Below are 14,774 nucleotides of genomic sequence, written 5' to 3'. Positions count from 1 at the left end.
CGGTGCAGAGGACACAGCGAAAATAAGAAGCCAACCTCCTGATGTTTTGGGACTTTATTTTTATAGTGGAAAGTGAATTTCCAGATCTTCCAAGGTGGATGCCTTTCCTTTCTGGGGAGGTGGGGCAGAGGGGTGGCGGTATTACTACTGGGCCACAGCCCCAGTCCTCTGTATTTATTTTGAGACAGGGCCTCGCTAAGTTGCTGAGGCTAGCCTTGCTTGTGATCCTCCTGCCCCAGCCTCCCAGGTCACTGGGATTATAGGTGCGTGCACCACACCTGGCTGCCTCTCCTTTTCCTAATGATTCTTAACTAGCCTTTTAATAAGGACCCTATGACAAGAATGAAGATCCCCCCACACTGAATCCCTCTGCCTCCTCATCCTAAAAACATTCCCTCATACCTACCATGATGGTGTGCTCGGGAAATCTGGCACGAACCAGTTTCACGAACTCCACGAAGTGTTCGGAATAGCCGTTGGCCACATCCAGGCAGATGAACTTCACCTGCGGCACAGCTTCCAGGATGCTGCTCATCTTTTCCAGATCATTCTGTCCACTGCCCGAACTCACGGCCACGTGCTATACCAAAATGCAGCAAGGAGGATAGAAGTGAGCAGGAGCGTTCCTGGCAGACCCTGCCTCACCCAGGCGGCCACTCTGGGGACAAGATGGTCACCCTGATCAAATCGCAGCCGATCTGCTCAGGAGACAGAGGAGAGCCGCGTCCCTAAACGAGCTAAACTTTGATTACCGTCTTTTCCACCTTGGCATTGCCTATATCCTCAAACGTGGGCCTCGGCCACTAAAACTTCTCAGCAAACAGATCCTTAAATATTGAGGCGAAATTGCCCTTGGCTTTCATTTCATTTCCTCAAGATTTCTGTGTGGAACTACAAACAGGGGAGCTGCCAGTGCACACATATCACAGCACAGAATCTCAAGGGAGGGACAGCTAAGGGTGGGGAAGCTTCCAGCGAGAAGGAAGGGGCCAGTCCATCTGTGAGAGGGACTTAGAGAAGCTGCCTCTGCTAACAGCAGCGACTTCGCTCAGGCCTGCAGGTGTCCTCAGGGAAACCCCAAGCAGAACAAAGCTTGGCGTCTCTGCCTCCGTGTTGTTATCCGTCCCCTTTATTAACTTCAACCTGGGGTCGGTTCCCTGGTCAGCTCTGCACACAGGCCTGTTAATCACTGAGGGCGTAGTCACCTAAAAACCAGGACTTACTGCCTGTCTCATCCCCCACCAAGAGTGGTTTTCAGTGACCTTTGACTGTCAGCTTTTACAGCATCAGACTCTTGGAGTGGCACCTAGAACTTCTCATTGTCCTACGACTTCCAAGAAATCACCCCCTGATGAGACCGTTCCCCTGAAAGCAAGGACAGTCGCCTCGCGGGAACTAAATTGCCCCCTTCAGGACCACAGGTGTGACAGATTAATCACCCCAAATGACAAGTGGAAATTGCCCCTCAAGCAGCAGGGAGCTCCTGGGAGCCACCTTGCCGAACCAGCATGATCAACCAGACACCTGGACGGAGGCTGCCTCCGTATGCAGACCTCACACCTCCTCTACTGAGACCCACGCTGTGGCAGCACCCAGAGCCAGGCTGAGATGCTGGTCTCGCCGCGTCTTCCCAGAGTGGCGAGCTGACTGACGGAAGGGCCTTCCCTGCTTCCCCTAGCACTTCTCTGTCTAGTTTTTGGGGCAAGTGACCAAGTCCGGTTTGCTGGGACTCTGGCCTAGGACTCCAGTAATACCAACAACACGATGAAAATACCCAGAAATAGCATTATGTCTGGGTGCTGGGGTTGTGCTCAGTGGCAGAGCACTTACCCAGCATGTGTGAGGCACTGGGTTCGAGTCTCAGCACCACATACAAATAAATGAATAAAATAAAGATCCATCAACAACTTAAAACACATTTTTAAAAACTTATGTCTGTACTGCAGATGTAGACTTTATTCTTACCGCGAGTCTCTGAAAACGACAGTGTTACTACTGTCTGCAGAGCATTCACATTGCATCGGCACGTCTTCTAGACATGGCTTGAAGCATGCAGGCCGGTCTGCGGCCACACGCCCCCAATGCACCAGATGGTCTCATCTCAATTGTCCAGGAGGATGTGCTAGTTTATATGCAAATATACAGAAGCACCTGAACACTTGAGGAGTCTGGTGTCTGCAGGGTGGTCCCGGAACCAGTCCCCCATAGCCAGACAGCGACAGCTGTCTAATTCATTTGAATACAAATTTGGCAAAAATGAAGGACTTGCTATTGACCAACATGATTTCCTCTCCAAAAACGACCTTCTCACTAATGAAACCCACACCTAACTAAAGGGGGGCAGGAGCAGCAGCAGAAAGGGAGACCCTCCCGGGCAGTTAAGGTCCCAAATCCTCAAATCACAAATGATCTGACCAGGGAAAGGGTACCCATAGAAACCTCCCTGCCCCATCTGGGTCAAACCGCCAGAAGGTCCTGGAAGAACAGGAGCGCCACCACAGGGCTTTCTGTTGTTTGGAATTCTTTTCTCTTTGAGCAGTCTTACTGCGATGTGGCACACCCAGCATCTCACCCGGAGAGCACAACTCCGTGACTTTTGGCATACTCAGAGTGTGTGCTCACCGCAACCAATTTTTTTTTTTTTTTTTTTAGTTGTAGATGGACATAATACCTTTATTTTATTTATTTTTATGTGGTGCTGAGAATCAAATCCAGTGCCTCACACATGCTAGGCAAGTGTCCACCACTGAGCCACATCCACAGTCTCACCACGACCACTATTAAAACATTTTCATGATTCCCAGGTGACCCTCCCACACTTCTTAACCATCACCCCTCTTCTGCCTCCCCCTTCCTCTAATCCATTTTACATTTACAGATTTGCCCGTTTTAGACAATTCACACCAACAGAATCTGTTTGCATCTAGTTTTTTGACTTTGCAAGATGTTCAAGATTCATCCAAGCGGCTGCATGAACCGACACGCTGTTCCTTCTTATGGCTGAGTATCCCATCCGCAATCACGGGGCTACATCCTAGTTTTTCACCCCTCCAACCACTGATGGACATTGGGCTGTTTCTGCTTTGGGGCTACTAGAAATAATGCTCCCATGAAAACACAATGACAAGTTTTTGTGTGGGTGTGTCATCACCCACGCTGGGTCCACACCTAGAAACGGAACTGCCTGGCACTGCGGGAACGCTTAGGTTTCCCCCTTTGAGAATCTGCCGGACTGTTTTCCAAAGCATCTCACATTCCCACCAGCACCAGACAGGGGTTCCAACTTTTCCCTGACCTCAACGGCACTTCTCATCTGCTGACAGCCCCAGCAGGCATATTGCTTACTGAGTCCCAACAACGTAACTATAATAGAGGTTTTTTGTTTGTTTGTTTTGTTTTTTTTTTCTTTACAGTCAGTAGACACAGGCTGGATCTACCCTGAAACACCTGAGCGCTGGTGAGATAACACTTCACCTTTCAAGGGAAAGCAGATGCCTCCACAGGTAAATCCTAGTATTTACATAAGATGCTGCAGAGCAGGTTTCCTCAGGAAACCCCTGGAGTGAACAGGGCCAGGGAACCACGACCCCTGTGCGACTGTCTGCTGACTCACATACTTGGGACAACTCTGAAGCCTCTCTTCCCCAGGGTACTCTGAGCCAAACCCAGCAGGGATTTGCATACCTGCAGACATTCCGGGTGCTTTGAGGCAAAGACCTTCCACTCTTCCAGGGTGTAATGCTTATGAACTGCTGTAAACAGGGAGTGCTGGGAAACAAGACCGCGACAATGACGTTAGCATGAGCAGCCCTGGGAGCCCTCTTCCCTCCCCCATCTGCAGGAGGGGATTCAACAAGACAAAGGCATCTGGTTCTCCTGCCATTCATGCAGACCAAGGTTTAACCACTGAAATCGCTAAGCTGTTTCCCACTCTAATCTGATCAGATAATACTGCATTCCCCACGGAGAGGGGTGAAGGAGTTCTCAGGTCCAGCCCCATCCATCCTGGAACACGCCCACACCTGGCCAAGGTAGGCCAAGGGCAGCCCAGATAGTCCAAGAGAACGTCCCGCAGCAGGCCCACCACCCGAGAGAAGGGCCATCCTGAGACAAACTCATATCACCAACCCTGGAGGACTTTACCTTCTACTGCGACAGGGACTGGACTGCTCTTGCTAAAAAGCACCAGCTCTTCACTTGGGCCTGCGCATGGGACACTAAAGCAGGATAAAGCTTGGCATCTCCACCTTCGTTTTGCCTCTGTCTCCTTTATTACCTTAACCTTTGGGTCAAATTCCTGCCGAACTCTGCACATAGGCATGTTAATGGTTTAAGATGTTCATGCAAAGTTGGAAATCCTCCCACTTCAAGGAAGACATCAAGAGTAATTCGGGTGTTCTCAAGATTTGCAGGCTTTTCACCTGCCAGCTTTTATAGTTTTATAGTCCTAGACCCCCTGGAGCAGCGCCTGGGTCTCCAAGCATCGCCCTACACCTTCCTGGAATAGCAGAGTCTCTGCAGGAAATCAGCCAGATGAGTCTGCCTGCCCACCCCAAGCAAGAGCAACGGACTCTTGAGAACCAAGGTGACTTCTTCCAGGATGGCAGGTCTGATGGATGAACATCCCGCAGAGTCAAAGGAGATCACCCCCTCAAGAAAGAAGAGCCTCCCAACACCAGAACTGAGAAAGACCATCAGACCACAGACCCACCAAGACTGCCTCATTACACAGACCTCTTGTGCTATTCCTCTTTCACTTAAGTCTGAAGTTCCTGTCGACACCCTAGATAGGCTGGGACACATATCCTCACTTTGCTCCCCAGTATGGACATACTGATTAAAAGTCCCTTTTCTGCTTTTCACCATTACTTTTTCTGCTTGTTTTTTGGGGGTGAGTGGCCAGACCTGATTTTGGGGGGTCCTCAGAGTAGGCCCTCTTACCTGGGTCTCCAGGGTGTTACCTGGGTGACAATATGTGAAAGCTTTTTCTTATGTTCACTCCTTGCTAAATACTCTTCTTAAAAGCTAAACCCATCAGACAGCTGACATTCTCCAGGGAGGATTACACAAATTATACTCCTAAATCTATGCCTCTCGGCCCAGCCTTTACTATCATCATGCCAATGCTTTGCAGGTATTATTTCATTCTCAGAATAAGTTTGAACAGTATTATTAGTTTCAGGATCTCATCCACAGGGAAACTTTCATGGTGAAATGGGAAGGGCATAATAGCAAGTTCTAGGTTTTTCATGGACTAATAATTTGATATGTGAATTAACCAAGCAATTTGTTATTCTGATTCCCCTCATATTTATACTATGTTAGTTAGCTTTCTGTCACTACAACAAAACACTTGAGACAATTAACTTATGAGGAGAAAAGGTTTATTTGGGCTCACGGTGTTGGAGGTTCCAGGCCATGATCAATTGACTCCATTGTTTTGGGACTGTGGAAAGGCAGCACATTATGGCAGGAGCAAAACCACTTAGCTCATCACAAGCCAGGGAGTAAGGAAGACACTGGATCCTACAGTCCCCTGCAAAGAGAAGCCCCCAAGGACCTAAAGACCTCCAGCTAGATGCCCGCTCTTAAAGGCTCCAGAACCATCATCAGACCAAGTCTTTGGGGGCCACTTAGCCAAACCATAGCATAGGCTAATAGGTTATCCATTAAAGGCAGTGGCTAATGACAGAGCAGAGCAAGGTAAAGATGGAGGGAAAAAATACCACATCCCTATAGCCATTAATATATTAGTCTCTGGCCCAAAGCTTCATGGGGACTGAACTGACAGGACACAGCAGACCACACCGTCAGATGGACTACCCCCTGCTCCGTTTTTCAAGCTCCTAATTTGTTTGAGAATTCTTTCACTCTAATCACTGCCTAATCATGAGTCCCAGCACCTCCTGCTGTCACACTGCTGCCCACAGTGAGACGCTCTGTCGACTAATTGGATTTATCTTTGCACTTGGCAGGCATGGTGGACAGACAGATACGCAGCCCCAGACTCACGAGCAAACCTCTCTCACGGAGGCTGTGTGTGACGCTCTGCACTTCGGACCCAGCCGTGGGAGACAGTCTTGCCTACAAACCACATTTGCTTTATTTTTCCCAAGGACAAGGAACTACCAATTCCCCTCACAGGCAATTAGATGAGTAGCTGGCTAAAAGGAACCTTGAGATTCTACTGAGAGCTGTCATTTGAGAGAAAGGCAAACCCCTTAGATTCTAGAGTCAGTTTGGGTTTGAGTCCTGCCTCTTTCCATCTGGCTAAAGGCCCTGAAGCAAGTTGTGCTTCCTCTCTCTCTCTCTGCCTCAGCTTCCTCATTTGTAAACCTGCCCTTGGAGTTGTGAGTTGAGAAGGATAATTAAGCTACATTATATCCAGTAGTGCTTAATCATTATGTAGCACAGACTGCAGGCAACATCACAGTCTCAACTTTAAAGGCAATGTCACTTTTTTATGACATTCGTCATGTTCTCTAACTTCTTTTTGAATCTCTAATTTCCAAATTCACCCCAGGCCTTGTCACAGAAGTGGATGCAAATCTAGACCATCTTATTGGCTGCAGAGTCTAGACACCACCCATCTTCTGATGAAACAGGAGGAAGACATTCCAGCAACAATTAGAGTCTAAAGAACGTAAGTCCAGGGTGGGTTCCTGCCAGCCTGACCATACTGTGAGCCACAGAGGCAGGGGGACCCCATATCTCACCTGTGACATCACAGCTGCCATCTCAAATGTCCCCACGGTGTCCATGTTGGCCACAATGATGGGAATCCCTGAGTAGGTCTGCTTTGAGTTTCGAAACGTAAAGGTACGCTCAAGATCCACCTGTTGGCCAAGATGGGAATGAGTGAGTGTTCGCTCTTACAGGACAGGTGCAGAATTCCTGAGTTCGGAGCAAGTGAGAAGAACACTAAGGAAGCATCTAATCCTCAGTCCCTGGGTTCTCCTCAGGCTCTGACCAGACAGACGTTCTGGAGAAAGGAAAAACCCCGAAGAGTCCAAGTAACAGGTTGTATCCAACTGCGAAAGCTCAGATGGAGCCTGGCCACCCTCAAGTGCCAGTACAAGGCACTGGGTATTCTGCCTGCCACAAGGCCGAGCTCCAAATCAGCTCGCTCTCTTCCATGAGCCTCTTCTCTCCCGCTGCTGCCTTCTAGTCCCCACCTGCCTCATGTTGGCCCTAAACGTCCACATATGTGATCTTTTCTCTACTTTCAGGCATCGGAGGGACCATCCCCTTCTGAGAAAATCCATTCCACTCTCCCCTGCCAACAGCGACCTTCCTCCCATGAGAATCCCTGCAACGCTGACCTTTTACCTGAAACCACACTCCAAATCTACTCTGCGGTGAACTCCAAACCACTAATGCCTTAGCCTCTGCCCCCTGCAGCTGTTTTGTAATCATGAGCATCTTTCAGCTGGAGGGAAGTTCACTGCCACCATGTGTTCATACATATAAACACTTGTTCCTGTGACTTGCAAACAGCTGGAGGGAGGCCCTCCTTGTCCATTGTAACTCCAACTGGAGGGCTTTTATGACTATCAGCTGTCAGGAATCCAGGACAGCTGGCCAGGATGGTGGATAGCAGCAGTGTGCAAATCCAGGGACTCACACAGAGCTACTGGATTCGATGACTTCTGTGACCCAAAGCAGGTCCTGGCTCTTATCACAGGAAGGTCACCCACTAAGGGCTCCATTTTGAGTTTGTTTCTTGTCAAGTGTGGCCAGTGGGGGATGCTGAAGAAAAACCAAAGGACAGTGGAGGAGATGGGGGATAGTAGGGTGGCTCTCCCAGATCCCTTTTAGGCAACTTTTCCAGAAAGGCTGTGCATCCTTCGGGCCTGTATATTCCTGGTTCCAACTTTCTCAGAGTGAGCCTGGTCTCCCCTGCCAACCCTCACCCTAGGGTGGAAGCAGCTTCTTGTTATGGCCAATCTCTGGGTGCCTGTATATCCCATTCAGCATCGCAGTCACATTAGGATACCTGCTTGAAATATTCCACATTTCTGGTTTCGTGGCTGGACCCTGACAGATCCAAATCACACTGGCGGCAGGTGCTTGTCTGAGTAAACTGGCAGGAGAAACCCAGCTGTGAATCTTAGCTTCTGAAATAATTCAGACCCACATGGCTCCTGGCTTCCTGGGTACACCAGCAATATCATTTTCTACCAATGTTAATCTAGAGTCTTTTATTCTTTTTGATCTGATTTAACTTTCACTTTACACAAGCAGAATCAAGTCACAAAACACCGTGGGACATCTCAGACGCTCAGCTTTTCATTCCTCTCGCTTCCCCCACCACCACCCGGAGGGCTGTGTCCAGAAGGCTTCCTGGGTGAATGATGTCATAAATATGACTAGGCTGACTTTACACTGTAGTCAACAAAGGAAATGAGACGCTGTCATTGCATGAACATATGCGGCATGGCGTCCTTTATCCACTTCCTCCACGATGATCCTCGGCTCCACACCAGGGAAGCAAGTTATACTGACATCCTGCAAAATAACTGAGCGAGTCTATTAGCTGCGAACTTCTGCGCTGCTAATGGCCCTAGAACACTTTGGCTCATGGGCTTAAAACAATCAGAATTCCTTGGCCTCAACTTATTCTTCTACTCCTCCAAGGTGCATGGGGAGAGCAGCTACACTCTGTATCCGGCTGAGACCACAATGACTTTTTCTAGGCACTCCAAAACCTATCAGCAGTAAAAAAAAAAAAAAAAAAAAAAAAAAAAAAAAAAAAACAGCACTTCACAGAAAAGGTTCACTGGCCATGACAATGAATCTCTCCCTTTACCTCTAGTCTTCTTGGTAAGACAGATGTTTGGAGCTGGGGGTGTAGCTCACTGGTCAGGAGTGCTTAGCATGCACAGGCCCTGGGTTCAATCCCTGACTCCCTGAAATGACACAGGCAGACTCTGCAATACTTAATTCTATAAATGAGAAATAAAATTATCTTCCCCAGCCTTATTCACCCAGACAAACACACACCCAAAACAGACCAGTTGTTCACTAAGAGATAAACACTTTTATATATTCCAGCCTCCCAGGAACAAAACTTGGCATTTAATCTGCCACAGCTGGTCAATGTACCAAATATAGCACCTCTAAATTCCCTCTCTGCTAAGCCCCAACTGAAAGGGAACAGAAAGTAACAAACTCCCCCTTCACCTAAAAAATGTGTTTCTGCTGCTCTCTAAATATACCTTTTTGGAGTCAGTTTTGGAGGCTCAAAAGTACAAAAAGAGCCGGACATGGTGGTGCACACCTGTAATCTCAGAGGTTCAGGAGGTTGAGGCAGGAGGATTGCAAGTTCAAAGCCAGCCTCAGCAAGAGCGATGCACTGTGAGACCCTGTCTCTGAATAAAATACAAAATAGGGCTGGGATGTGCCTCAGTGGCCGAGTGTCCCTGAGTGCAATCCTCAGTACCAAAAACAAAAAACAAAAACAAAAAAAAGTACAAATAGAGGCCCACAAGTCACATTTCAAATAATTCAATGTTGCAGGTCAAGCTAACAATCTGCTGAATAAAATATGTTCTATCCTCTTACCCTGACACAGTGACATCCAAGGATCAGGAAGGTCATGGCGGAGTGGGGTTCAGCTCTCACCCAAGCCACAACCACAGTCTCTTCTCAAGTCCTTCTGTGCACACACCCCCAATTCCCACTCAGCCATTCTGTGTGGGAGGGACACACACCTGCAGCATGGTTGGTCCTTGGGAAAGCACAAGGGGGGATGGACATGCAGGCATGGGAACAGCTCAAGTCATCTGGGAGGGATACCCAGGAGTCCGAGAAGCTGGAGCCCACCCCTGGAAGAGCTGCAGAGCCCACAGGCCCTGCCCAGTGAGGACTCATTAGGGAGAAGTGGATTCTAGGACAGGAGACTCTTTTCCTACACCCAAGGATGGTAGTGAGCTAAGCTGTTCTTTCACTATCTAGACTGTTCATTATCTGTCTCACTGTCTGAGTACAGCGACCTTGACTTTCATCTTTGCAGGCCTAGTGGCTTGACAGACGTGGAATGAGCTAGAGTACAATTTGGAGCTAAGAGTCACCCTGGGGTCTGGCCCCAGCCTTTGACTAGACAGGGCTTGGTGGCCCCAGCCCAGCCCTCTGCATGTGGACCCTCAGGCTTCAGAACCCTCACACAGCTGCCACATCACCAGCCAGCACAGGGTCCATGGATGGAAAGGGGTTAGAGGTGACTGTGTGCACAAGAATCCTTTCAGAATGATTTCCGAGAATATGTCCACACCACCCCAAATGTCATAAACCAAAACCTTTGTGTTGGAGACAGTGTGTATATTTTGGAGTGTCTCCCTAGGTGATTTTGATGCACTTGTGACTAACAGCAAATTACCTAGCCCTCTAATGGTATGGAGGGTGTTATGGCTGAATTGTGTCTCTTCCAAAAAGATATTGATGTCCTGACCTCCAGTCCCGTGAATGTGACCTGACTTGAAAAAGGGTCCTTGCAGGTGATTAAGACAAGGTGATTTAGGTGATCTCTAGTCCAGTATGACTGTTGTTCTTATAAACAGGGAAATGTGGATACAGGCACACAACACTTACTGTAGAGATGCGGGCAGAGATTGGCAGGATGCATCTGCATGCTGAGGAATGCCCAAGGATGTCAATCAAACACAAGAAGGTAGGGAGGAAGTCAGACCTGAATCACCTTGATCTGGGACCTCCGGCCTCCAGAACCAGGAGACAATAATTTTTGTTTATTCAGCTACCCAGTGTGTGGTATTCTGGTGCAAAAGACCAGGAAACCAGTACAAAGGTACCGTGACGGACCTTAGACCAGAACCCAGAGTTCCTTTACCCCACCCCAGAGCCTCGCCACTCTGCCCGCTCTCATTCCCCTGGACCAGCCATGACAGGTGGTAATGGCTAAGCCAGAACTCTTCTCACTGGCCTGCTGGTGAAACTTACCCCTGAGTTGTAAGCTGACTGCAGGTCAGCGCATCTTCCCTGCCCGAGGGCCAAGGGGTGATTTTCTGCGCAAACTCTCTTCAATGCCCAACTTTCAAACTTAGGGTTGCATTTGATTGCTAAAAACTTTTTCTTACTGAATTGGAAGACTAGAGTGGATGTCAAAGCCAGGAATGGGTCCCACGGAAGAAAATACTCTGTTGTCAAGGGATGATAGGAACCCCTCAGTGGACCCTGACTTAACAAAGTCATCCTCTCTGAAAAGATTGTCCAAAATGACCCCACATAAACCTGTGGCACTTCCAACCAGAAGCTGGACAGTTGACAGATGAACTGCCTGGCTGTAGCACCTGCACTAAGGCCACCTGTGCCACCTCTACCTGTCCTCTTGTTTCTGAAAGCTGACCTCAATTTTTTTTTTCTTCCCTTTTTGAGTCTTGTGCAAAAGTACTAAACTTCTGTGTGGCAGATCATGCTCCCTGTCTGCTTCCTGCTCATTCCCAGATGATCCATCACCAGGGCCTGGTTCTTAGCAAGCCACAGTGATAAAACTTATTAACTGCCAAAAGTCTCTTTTTCCCAGCCAGATTTTGCTCCCTGGTAGGTTCTCTCTCCAGGTTCCCCTCAAACCTGCTCTCTGCTCACCAACAGTCATCTGCTATTTAGTTTCGAATTTGTATCCAGTATTCCTTCCACCAGGGTGCACACATTGTAAGCTTCTAATTGTGAAATTAAACTGTAAAAAATTAAAAGCTAAATAAAAAAATAAATTATTTAATTAAAATCTTTTTTAAAAGCATAGAGATAACTTTGACAGTAATAAAAATCCCAAATTAAACTGGCATAAAAATTTTAAAAAAAAAGTTTGTATCTGCCCACAAGAAACTTCAGGCATCAACAAACAAATTGAGAACCTCTAAGAGGAGATTAAAAAGGTCTAATTAAATCGCTCAACACCACTCAGGCAAGTAAAGTCAGATGATGGGGAATGGCCAGCCAGGCAGCAGCCTTCTGCCCCAGGCAGCTAAACCACTAGAAGAACCAATCAGAAAAGCAATACGAGTTAACTGCAACTTCCAGGCAGAAGCTGGCAAACTCCCACAAAGTTGGAAACATGAAAAACAAGTCCCCAAGGACTCTGACTGCTCACTGTAGGTGCCGCTGCAACCTGGGACAACATTAATAGTGGCAATCAGCCCAAATCACAAAACCAAGTGTTGCATGCCCTATAGTACTATTCCCTGGATAGAAGAATTCATTCTGTTCTGTAAATCTGCAATGTTTTACCTTCTGAAGTTGTTTTTCTAGTTCAGAGAACACATATATCCTTGTTTTGAACCTAATATTCATAGAAACAATTTCTTCTTTTAAATTAATTTGGGACAAATATTTAAAGAATATGGAGTCCCTAAACCATGCGTCTGCCCAGGATCCCCACATTTGTCCCGGTCTGGCCTCAGGTACTGCCTACAGCTCATACTTCCGGAGGCCCAGGGCTGTTGTCCAAACTTTATTTTTGTTCCAAGAGTTTGCCCTGTTCTTTAGTGCCTGAAAGAACACGATGAAGGACAGGCACAGGGGCATCTAATCTGGGGTGATAAGGGTTCATCAGTCCTCCCCCACCTCTTCCTGTCCTGTCCTGGCTCCAGCCGGCCAATGCTGCCTTGGCAAAGTGACTCGATTAACTGCAAGGGGCTGTCCAGATCCCAACAAGCCCTCAGCTGGCAGCACCAGGCACTGCAGTCAGGCCTGGGCACTGGAGTGGAGTTCTTCTCCGAGGGGATTTATTTATGGTCTTGTTTGCAGAGCTGGAGAAATGAAGCTGGGCACGCTGGCTCAGCGTCCTCCTGTTGACCCTTTCGGGCCCAGCCTTCCAGACCCCGTCGTTTCCCGTTTCTCTCCAGCTTCCAGAAGACCAGGCAAAGTCAAGGTCCCTGGCACATAACTACTCCTGCGGGTTCTGCCTTCCCCTCGAAATTGTTTCTCCTTCAGGGTCTGACCTCCCTTCTCCCCACCCTCAGGCTATTTCCAGGCCTGACTCCACCTGCCCCCATAAAGCTTTGATCTCATTAGGGCAAAACAAGCAAAACGCTCAAGGCTTCCTATTCGCCCTACCACCGCACCCAAGCGCTCTCTGCTTCTCGCTAGGGCTGGGCTGGGATCACCGGCTCCAGTACCGCGCGGCGCTACCAGAAACGGGTCCCCAAGCTTCGCTCCCGGCAAGGCCACCTAAACTCGGAGAGTAAACCTTGAACTTGCGTCCGGGGACTCCCGGGTTTTCAGATCTGTTGAAGTCCACGAAGCAGCAGTTGTCAGCACCGGGAGACGCTACCCCAAGTCGCAAGATCTGCAGTTGTTTTTCTCTGGCTTTCCTCCCAGCTCCACCGTTTCCTTTTCTCCCGAGTGCGCCTCCCTACCCCCATTCTGAGTCTATTGGCCACTTGATCTTAGGTCCTCTGTGGTCGTTTGAGTGTAAACTTCCCCTTGCCCATCCACCCCGACGGATTTGGAATTTTAGGCCGGCGCCGGGCCCCTTTCTCCCGGTCCTCGCAGACAGCCCAAGTCCTGGCCGGGCGCCACCTGGCCCTCCCCTTGCTCAGCGGAGAGGAGGGGGAAAGGTGGCACCCAGCCTCCGACACAGAAAGGCAGGGTGCCCCGCGCCACCCCTTCCAGACCTCTCCCGCGGCACCTGGAAAACAATCCCCAGCCCCCCGCAGCTCTCGAACGGACCCCACCTCGGCTCGGCTCTTGAGGCTGCTCCGCTTCGGTCGGAGCAGGACATCCTTGAAGTCCAGCTTGAGGTCCGCATCTATGCGGGGCATAGTGCTGGCGCAGCCGGGCGGGTGGCTCCTTCCTGCGGCGGAGGGTGGCGACCGTGCCGCGGCCTGCGAGGGGCAGGGGCGGCGCGGGGCGCGTGCGTGGCACGGTCGCCGGGGCTGCTGTGCCGCGGCCAGGGCTTCCGCGGGCCCGCGCGCAAGCCGGCTCTTAAGCCCGCGCGCCCGCCCCGCGCCCCAGCCGCGCTGACTCGCCCCGCCCCGCGCCCGCTGGCCACGCCCCCGCGGCCGCGCCCCGAGCGTACCGTCCAGCTCGCTGCGATGACCAGATCGTTCACCATCTAGGTCATTACCGGTGATCCCCTTGGGGAGTGGACCTGGCTGATCCAAGGGGAAAAGCCACTCCTTGATTTCAAGTCCTGCGTGCACCAGGTGCTGGCCTCGCACTTGCCAAAGAGGGAGAGACCCTTGGGAGGCTGGACGGAATTACAGGAAGCGGGGCTGGGGCTGTGCAGCAATAGAGCGATTGCCCAGCGTGCCTGAGGCCCTGGGTTCCATCCCTGTGCAGCATGGCGGGAGTCGGGGAACAGATATCCGCTTACCAGCACTGGGCTGTTTAGGCCATCTTTGATACCCTTTACATTTCAGTGTTTTGTTTGGTCATTTTTATTTAAAACAACAATGGCGAGGTCCACAGTCAGCGCAGATCCTGCGACTTGAGCGACCTGAGTCCTCTCTGGGGGTTACCAGTGATGTGAGTTCATTTCTGTGCACTTGTTGAGCTTGCTGAACCCCTGCTGTGGCTTGGAATGCGCTTCAGGACTGCCTGCACCGGCTCTCCACTTAAAAACAGCCCACCGAAGGGAGCTATTTTGCAGACAAGGAAAATGAAGTTCATAGAGAAGAAATCACTTGCCCAAAAGCCCCAGAAAAGTTAAATGTAAGCCTGTCAGTCCTGGAAACTTACGGTCAACCTTTCGTCACAGCTTCTTTATCCTGGGGACCTCTTTACTGCCTGGATGGAAAACCCGGTTCCACCACTTT

At 49.7% G+C, this 14,774-nt stretch overlaps 1 protein-coding gene across 2 annotated transcripts in view; it reads right to left on the bottom strand.

The window, feature by feature from the left end:
• Gmpr (guanosine monophosphate reductase) overlaps nt 1–13,970 on the bottom strand; it is a 38,379-nt gene extending 24,409 nt beyond the window's left edge. Inside the window, exons 1-4 of one of the 2 annotated variants that reach the window (XM_047557181.1) lie at nt 13,692–13,970; nt 6,717–6,836; nt 3,685–3,768; nt 407–580 (exon numbers count right to left, since the gene is read on the bottom strand). In XM_047557181.1, the coding sequence (XP_047413137.1) occupies nt 407–580; nt 3,685–3,768; nt 6,717–6,836; nt 13,692–13,778 (465 nt within the window). In that variant the 5' untranslated portion in view covers nt 13,779–13,970. Of the gene's footprint in view, nt 1–406; nt 581–3,684; nt 3,769–6,716; nt 6,837–13,204; nt 13,366–13,691 lie in introns of those variants that run through there. The other variant, XM_047557182.1, reaches the window with a different exon arrangement.
• Nucleotides 13,971–14,774: the final 804 nt, after the last annotated feature.

The sequence above is a fragment of the Sciurus carolinensis genome, chromosome 7 (assembly GCF_902686445.1).
Source record: "Sciurus carolinensis chromosome 7, mSciCar1.2, whole genome shotgun sequence".
Classification (NCBI taxonomy): Eukaryota; Metazoa; Chordata; class Mammalia; order Rodentia; family Sciuridae; genus Sciurus; species Sciurus carolinensis.
Note: the sequence above shows the minus strand (reverse complement) of the source record. Positions and strands in the feature narration are given on the sequence as shown.